The sequence below is a fragment of the Gallus gallus genome, chromosome 15 (genome assembly GCF_016699485.2).
Source record: "Gallus gallus isolate bGalGal1 chromosome 15, bGalGal1.mat.broiler.GRCg7b, whole genome shotgun sequence".
Classification (NCBI taxonomy): Eukaryota; Metazoa; Chordata; class Aves; order Galliformes; family Phasianidae; genus Gallus; species Gallus gallus.
In genome coordinates this window covers 9,642,913-9,651,177 of record NC_052546.1, presented here as the reverse complement: position 1 = coordinate 9,651,177, position 8,265 = coordinate 9,642,913, and the positions used below count along the sequence as shown (strand labels likewise).

Genomic DNA, 8,265 nt, shown 5'->3' with positions numbered 1-8,265 from the left:
CGCAGCCGACACCGCCCCGCGGCCGCACCGCCGCTCTCAGCGCCCCCGGAATGCGTTTCCTGCCCGGCGCGGTGCTCACTGCTTTCTCATCCCCGAGTAAACGCAGCACCCCGAGCGGGGGAAAGCAGCCCCAGGAGCGGCCGCGCGCTGCCCGTCACGGCGCTTCAGCATCGATAGGACAGGCACGGGGCGGCGGTAATGGGCCGCAGAGAGGCAGCCCCGAACCCCGCGCGGCCGCCGGGCGGGAACCCGCAGTGCGGGGCCGGCTGCTGGCCGGGGCGGCCGCGCGGGGAACGCGGAAGCGGAAGCGGAAGCGGCGGCGGCGGCGGCGGGAGGTGCGGGCGGCGCTGCGCGGCTGCCGGGCGCGGCGGGCATCGCGGCGGGCGGCCCCGAAGGGCTCCGTAGCGCTGCGGGTTACGCGTGGCCGCTGAGGTTTGCGTTGCCGCTCGTTACCGAGGGTGGCTGAGAGCCGTCGCTTCTTGCCCGTTCTGAGCGGGATGCGGTTTGCAGGTGCTGATAGGTTGGATAAGTGGCGTTTCTGGGTGCTCAGCTCAGAGCCCTGCGCGACGCTGCTTTCTTTGCCTCGTGGTTATCTGGCTTCAAAAAGACGCGTGCTGAAGTGGTGCTAAAGTGATTCTAAACTTGCTTCTGCTCTTTTAGGCCCTTAAAAATGGGGAACACGAGCAGCGAGCGAGCCGGGCTGGAGCGCCACGGGCACAAAGCATCGCGGGGCGACGGTGCGGGAGGAGCCGGCAGCACCAAGGATGGGGACAGACCGAAGATCTTAATGGACAGCCCCGAGGATGCGGACTTATTCCATCCGGAGGAGATGAAGGTTTGGCTGCTGCTGCCATGGGAACGCTGGGGCTGCCTCAGAGCTTTCCCTGTTTAACCACCGTGCCCCGTCTTCCTTCCCACCCTTAATGCTCACGCAGCCACCCAGGTTGTTTCATGTGTTCTTTTCCGTATTAAAAGATCCCTCGGCTGCCTTTTTGGCTCACTGTGAGTTGGGCTGCTGGAAACTCCTGGCTGCGTTTTGTGTTTCATGAGGATACCTCATTGCCGTGCAGCGCCGTGTGCTGTAACAGCCTGTAACCTTCCTGGATCTAACCACACGTTTAGTGCCTACCCCAATCTCACTGCTTCTTAAGGGTGTTTCCTCTTAATCATTCTTTTTCTCACTACTTATACCTGTGTATTTTGAAAGCTTTCGTGAGCTCATTTCTTTTTTATGCTGCCATCCATTCTCTCTATAGATTTGGAAGGCTTCAGCAGTCTTGGCAGAATACTTGCCAACGAATGGCATCTAGAAGGGCCACTGCCTAATCTTGCTGTGCCACATGAAATTGTGCCTCAGCACGGAATTAAATGGAGCGAAATGCAAGCTGTCTGAGGTTGCAAAGAGGGAACCTGTATTGATCAGGATGTTGTGCTCGTAGGCGCCATTGGATAAAGAAGAGTTCCTAGCTTGGCAGCAGGATCTGGAAGTGAGTGATAAAACCCCCACTCAAGCTCGACCAACAGTCTTTCGCTGGACCGGAGGAGGGAAAGAAGTGTATTTATCTGGGTCCTTCAACAACTGGAGCAAGATTCCTTTGACAAGGAGGTAATGCACTGCTGCAGTGTTAGTGGTGCTCCCCGTGGACTGGGAGTGCTTAGAGCAGTGAGAAATCTGTTTAGCTGATATTTATGTCATATTGTGCTTTAATGCACTGCTTGGCAGCTGCTCTCCTTCAGCTCCTCAACACTGAGTTTCTTTTGATGCTTTTTTTTTTTTGTTTGTTTGTTTGTTTGACATTTGAATGGGGGATGAAAGTTGGGCTGTGTGGTATTACCCTGGAAAAAAGCAGGTTCATCTGCTGTCAGGTTTGGTACTGTAGGGTAGGAGATACCTGAGCTGTTTAGAGGCCGTTTGGGAATCTCACGTGCTGAAGTATCAGAGTTCATTGTGCTCCTTGCTTGAGAAGAAGTGAAGAGACACAGTGGCATCAACGGCCTGTTTGAGTTTGTATGGGAACTGTTCAGTCCCGGCCTGAAGCACTGATGGAGCACCTGGGGAAAGGACCCTGTCAGCCCTGGGAGCACAGGTGAAGGCAATTCAGCTGTGTGATAGGAAGGGGTGGAGCCTGGCTGCACCTCTCTTAGACCTCATTGAAGGGCTGACTGCCACTGGGGAAGGATCTCTGGTTGCATTTTAAAGCTTTTGCATGCTAAGGAGGTTTGTGGTGTGTGTTACCATGTATAGGCTGATTCACCTCTCAGAGCATTTCAGGGCTGTTTGTCTTCAATTCCAGTCACAACAACTTTGTGGCAATCCTGGACCTGCCAGAAGGAGAGCATCAGTACAAGTTCTTTGTGGATGGGCAGTGGACACACGATCCTTCAGAGGTAGTATTTTCCTCAGTGCACTGTATTTCTTCCTTGAGGTATGTGAAGAGCAGAAGCTGGTTGATTTCTGTACCAGTAGATGGTTCTTGTTTATTAGCAATAGAAACAGATGAAGTTGGTGAGAGACACAGTGGTCCCTGCAGGTGATGCAATCAGACTGACAGCCCCAAGGACAGGAGGCTGTGTAACAAATGGGTTTTGAGATCTGTTGGGTCTTCCTTTTAAAGAGGCTGTGAACTTTTCTTGTCTGGTGCCAAACTGTCTTGTAAAGCATTACAGCACTGTTGACAGCCCAAATCTCCCTGTGCTGTGCTTGCTGTCTGTGTACAAGTCACCTGGACTTATTGAGTTCAATTGACAAGAGTCCCTCCCCGGCCCTAAATACTGCACCAGTCCCTTAACTGAACAGTAACTGCAATGGTCACCTCATTCCCCATCTGGTACCAGCCTGTTTTAAAAGCAAAGTATCTCATTTGTGCTGATCTTGTGGTTTTGAGACTCCTATCAGTCTGCAAGCATTTTTAGTTTGGCTTCTGTATCTTTTCTCTTCCCAGCCCGTTGTAACCAGCCAGCTGGGTACTGTCAACAACGTCATCCAGGTGAAGAAAACTGACTTTGAAGTCTTTGATGCTTTGATGGTGGACTCCCAGAAGTGTTCAGACATGTCTGGTATGAGCTTGTTAGTAATTTTGTATCACGTTTCTTAGAGCTGTTAAAACTTTCATCTTCCTTTATGTCTGGGGTTAGAGCTCCATATCAATTGGTCTCCCTTCGTGTCAGGCTCTCAGGCATCACAAATGCACAGAGGAAGAAAGTGGGAGTGTCTCTTTACACCTTTTACATGTGCATACTGTGGTTTTGGTCCTTCCCTCGGAGGTAACACTGTGGCACAGTGTTTGATATTAAGTGTTTGCTGCAGAAGTGCCTGGCAGGGATGGCAGTGAAGGTCGGGAGTGCAGTAGGCACTCAGCCTCCCAAACCTGCATAGTTAACGTGAAGGCAGACAGACTTTGGGTATCTTAAATCACTTATTGGGCAGTGACTGATCCTGTGGTATTGCATCAGCTGCTGCAGCTCATGTACTTAAAAGCCACACGTTTCTTTTGGCCTCATGTTCCTGGGTATGAGAATTCACTTGGAGTACTGGAAAACATAGGTATAAAGAGCAGATATTCTTACAGGCTGTTTGAAGAGTAAATATTTCACATCTCTCTGGCAGAGTTGTCAAGCTCACCTCCAGGACCGTACCACCAGGAGCCCTATGTCTGTAAGGCAGAGGAGCGCTTTAAATCTCCACCCATTCTTCCCCCACACCTGCTGCAGGTCATCCTGAACAAGGACACAGGCATTTCTGTGAGTACATCAGTCTGTTGGCTGAATGAGGGCCCTGAGGATGCGAATGGATGCGGACAAATTGGGGTGCAGACAGGGAGCCCTCAGGGAAGAGCCTTAGAATAGTTGCCACGTTGGAAAATTCCCTATTTAGCACAGGGAGTTTTATGGATCCAGGTGGATCCATAAAAAGGTCAGAAGCACGTAAGAAGTAACTGAGATCTGTTCCATGGTGATGGTGGGGACTCAGAGTTTCACGCTGGAGGGATCTTGGTTTGTTTTCAAACTTTGTCTGTGTTTGCTGGTGGGTCGTGTGTACGAAGCAGCGCGATGTATGTGAGCATGCAGATAGTTGCAGATGGTGTTTATCACCCATGAGCTCTGAGAAGTAAACTGTGAGCTCTGTTGTTTTCACACTGTCTCTCATTCTCTCTCTCTCTCTTTTTTTTTTCCCAGTGTGATCCTGCTTTGCTTCCTGAACCCAACCATGTCATGCTGAACCACCTCTATGCCCTTTCTATCAAGGTGAGAGGCCGGGGTGCGTGCTTCACACTTGCAGCTTTCAGATAACCGTGTCATACGCTCACTTGTTTTCCATCTCCTGTAGGATGGAGTGATGGTGCTCAGTGCTACGCATCGTTACAAGAAGAAATACGTGACTACCTTGCTATACAAGCCAATATGAGCATCATAGTAGTTTGTCACCAAGTGTTCTGGGCCAGCGCAGTCTCAGAAGACAATGCTTCTCTTAACCAAATGTATTCCTCCTCTGTGCTGTAGCAAATGAACTCTGACTTCATCTTGTTTCTGAGACTTCAGGTTCTCCTACATTTGCCTTATTTTCCTGATCCCACCGTGGAAGTTCTTGGAAATGGCAGCTTCGTGTCAGCTGGGCCCATGGCAGACGTGCCAGTGCCCATGGTCAGCTCAGCGTACAAAACAGAAACGAGCACCAATTCAATAAGGCTGAAAAATGTGAGGGCAGCAAAACGGATTCAGGACCTCCAGTGAGACAAATGATGAGAAATAAGCCAGCCCAAAGTCTTGAAAGTTCAGATTCTTGGGGAATCTGATCGGAGCTCAGCATTCAGCAAAAGCAAGTCTGTTATAACGGCTTCATCACTTACGTGCGTCAAAGCCACAGTTACTTCAGTAGCAAGTTCCAAACCTGCATGGCTGAAATAAGTGTGAATAGTGATGATTATTTTGTAGCAGCCTTTCTATGCTGAACCGTGGACACAATCACCTACGGGCTCATTTGTATTTCACAGTAGATTGGGGTGCTCTGTTCCTACTGTGAGTAGCTCTGTAGTTTTTCTCTTCGTGAGAACTGAATTACAACTTTTTCCCCTGTGGAATTTCTGGTAAAGACAATTGTTTTTAATGGCTGGGTTTTTCTGTCAATCCTAGATGTGTCTTGCAGTAATCTGCTTTTTGCAACCAAATTCCCTTGCTGTCACCAATGACTTCGTCACGCTGGCTGAGGTAGCTGGAAGGAGAGCAGTACGTTCAGTGTAGGGTCTTGTTCTTCAGTAACACCTACTGTCAGCTGGTGACAATTCAAAGGTGACTGTAAGTTAGCTGTATCCCAGTGGCCAAACTTGACTGCTGGTCAAGTCCAGCCAGAGCTGGGCTCCTGCGCCAGGGTGCAGCATTGACTGCAGGTAGAAAAGCCCTGCTGCTTCCAAAGCCAGGCCTGTGGCCATCTCTGCACATTTTAGTCTGTTTGTATTTTCTAAGGAAGTGAACACAGTCATGCCAGGGTGCCTGTATGTACTCTACAGGTACTTGCAGCCTGTTTTATCCCAAAATAAATGCAGTGTTAATGTACAGCTGCCTGCCAGCATGCCTCAGGCCTGTCCTGGGGGAAGGAGCTTGGGAGGTGACCTGCTGGGTCTGCTCCTGTGGGGTGTTTGGTTCCTCAGAGCACCAGTGCCTGTGCCAGTGATGAGCAGCCCCCCTCCTACAGTGGGGAAGAGCACGTTGAACAAATCAGTAAGGAGTTAAGTGGGGACAAAAGCAGCCAGCACTCAGTGGAACCAGCCACAGCAGAGGGTGGTTTGCCATCCTCCACTCTGTTCACAAACCTCGTTGCAATATTCCGAATAGCTCAGTAATCTGGGTAGAGTGCAATGGTTTTCTTTGAAAACTCTCTTCATTCTGTGCTATGGATGTTATTTGGTATTCTGAAACATGGAATTGCTTTCGTTTTCAGCCTCATTTGAAACAAATAAATAAAACATTTTCAAGGAAATGGTTGACTTGTTTTGTTCCTATCCTGCCCAGGTTCACGGTGGCCTATGCTTCCTTGAGTTGTCCTTTGCTTTAAGCCATAAGTGGCAGATGGTGGCTTTTAGGCCTTGGTGGACTGGGTAAGCTCTTCACCCATAGTTGCAGCTTAGTCACTAAGCTGAAGGATATGTTAGCATGTATTTGTAATGCGAAGTCTACAGGACAAAGAGTCAATTATTTACCACAAGCCCCAGTGGTCTGCTCAGAAAAACCTTGGTGGCCTATTATTATTGTAACAGGAGCTCCTTGTGCACATAGCTTTATGTGTGTGGGGGGTGTTTGGGTTTTTTTTTTTCTTCCAAGTGTTTCTCCGTGACAGTGTGTGAGGGTTTGTTTCTGTTTGCCTTTAGGTGAAATGCTGTCAGGTTTCCATGTGGAAGCACACGTTGGTAGGTTGCTGTGACTGCAGCCATTATAGCAGCTTCCACAGCGGTGCAGCTGTAGTGCAGAGGAGCTGTCATGCTGCAGCAGTGTGGTTGGGGTTCTCATGCCAGGCTCTGCTGTCAGCATACTAAATGTGGACGTGGTGATTTATCAGAAATGTTTATTGGACTGAAAGAATATAGGAGCAGCTTAGAGGCAACCTATTTCCTTTTCTTGCAAAACCAAGTTTTGTGCATGGCAAGGAGTGAAGAAGCAGAACTCTGAGACGTGGAGAATAGAAAAGAAAAGGGGAAGTACACAGGACTTAAAAGTATTTATGGATGTGGCCTCGTGGATTTTCTTCCCCAAGTAACATAGGCATGACTCACTGCAGGCTTTTCATCAGCAAGGAGATGATGGAGCCACAGGCCAGAGCCAAGCAGTATATAGAACGCTGTTTCTGTTAGTGAGCTTTGCAGACTGTAGCCATCTCTCTGAAGGTAAAGAGCATTTGGTGCATGGCGTGTACCTGGCAGTGCACCATCAGCTCCTGCAGATGCCCACAGAATGCTCTGCTTTGTGCCCTTCAGAAACCAGGGGGAGGGACTGGATGAGAAAGCCCAGCTCACCGCACCAAGGGCTGACCACTGCAGTTCTGTGATCACCTCCACCTTTCTTTGCTCGTTCTAGGTGGGTGAGCACAGCTGCCCAAAGGCCCAGGGGCCTCTCCCAAACATGGGGGGATGCTGTGAAGGTGTGCCACTCTCTGGCACCTATGGCAGCCACAGCGTTCCTCCAAGTGAGCCGGGTACCCCTCAGTGCCCACATGGCTTTCTCGTCAGCAACAGCAACTGTGGGCTCAGGCCCTGGCTGGCCAGAGTGCTGATGGAAGAGGTAAGTGGGTTGGGTTTGGTTTGGTTTCTCCTTGGAAAGGAGAAGTTGTTGCTCTTATTATTTTTGCTAAGTTGTCTTCTGCTTGACAGGTGAATGAATTAGATTAATTGCACTGCAGTCCCTTCTTGGAAGAGGATGAATCAAATCCCTCCGAAAGCAAAAGCTTGAGCAGGAGCTGGATTTATTAGCTCACTTACATCCCCCACCCACATCTCACAGTCTATGCTGTTATGTTTATTCTTGGCTGTTGCTAAGAGAGCTGTTGCTTTATTTTTTAAGAGCCTTTTGTTACACTCACTCTGGAGTAAGCCTTGCATTCTGTAAATAAGGAGAGCTCCTGTCCCCCACCCCCCCACACCCCTAAGTCTGAGCACTCACGTGGTGGTCAAGCTGAAGTGTTTTGTGCAGGGTTCTTGATAATCAAAAGGCTCGATAAGTAATTTCTTTTACTCCACCAGTTTCTGGATTATTTTAGTTTTGTTACAATTCTGATCATGCATCATAGGACTGCAACAATGAGCTTTAAATAAGTATTCTTTGTGCACAGTAAAATAGAAATGAACATTTAACAAGTTAGCATTTCATCATATACATCAGATAGTAGGCACAATAGATAAATCAAGCAGCTTGGTTTTTATGTAGAGCATTTTCATGAAGAATGCCATGTAGACCAAAATGTAATCGGAGCTATTAGTAACCCTCCCACACACCCTCCAACAAGCCCTTTATTGGGGGTAAGGGGGCGGCTATGTGCACAAAACCAAAAACACTGAACAGTAGGAGGACAAATTAAGTTACTGTAGGCAGCAGTGTGAATATTAAAAACCTCTTCCTGTGAAAGAATACCTCAGACCCTGTAAAAACTGGTTCAGTTAAAAATAGATGTATTTACATTTAAGTCTGATCTAGCAAGTTTTCCCAGCAGGTGTAAGTTAAGATGTACAGCAACTCTGCAGGTTGTACTCAATCTGAATTAGATTTGTGAAGGTTTCTTTT

At 48.7% G+C, this 8,265-nt stretch overlaps 1 protein-coding gene across 3 annotated transcripts; it reads left to right on the top strand.

Moving 5' to 3' along the window:
* Positions 1-297: 297 nt before the first annotated feature.
* PRKAB1 (protein kinase AMP-activated non-catalytic subunit beta 1) lies at positions 298-5,974 on the top strand. 3 transcript variants are annotated; one of them, XM_015275334.4, is made up of 8 exons: positions 298-335; positions 661-835; positions 1,440-1,606; positions 2,295-2,388; positions 2,943-3,057; positions 3,608-3,741; positions 4,177-4,245; positions 4,328-5,974. In XM_015275334.4, exons 2-8 carry the CDS (start codon positions 671-673, stop codon positions 4,403-4,405), a joined length of 822 nt encoding a protein of 273 aa, XP_015130820.4. In that variant the 5' UTR covers positions 298-335; positions 661-670; the 3' UTR covers positions 4,406-5,974.
* Positions 5,975-8,265: the final 2,291 nt, after the last annotated feature.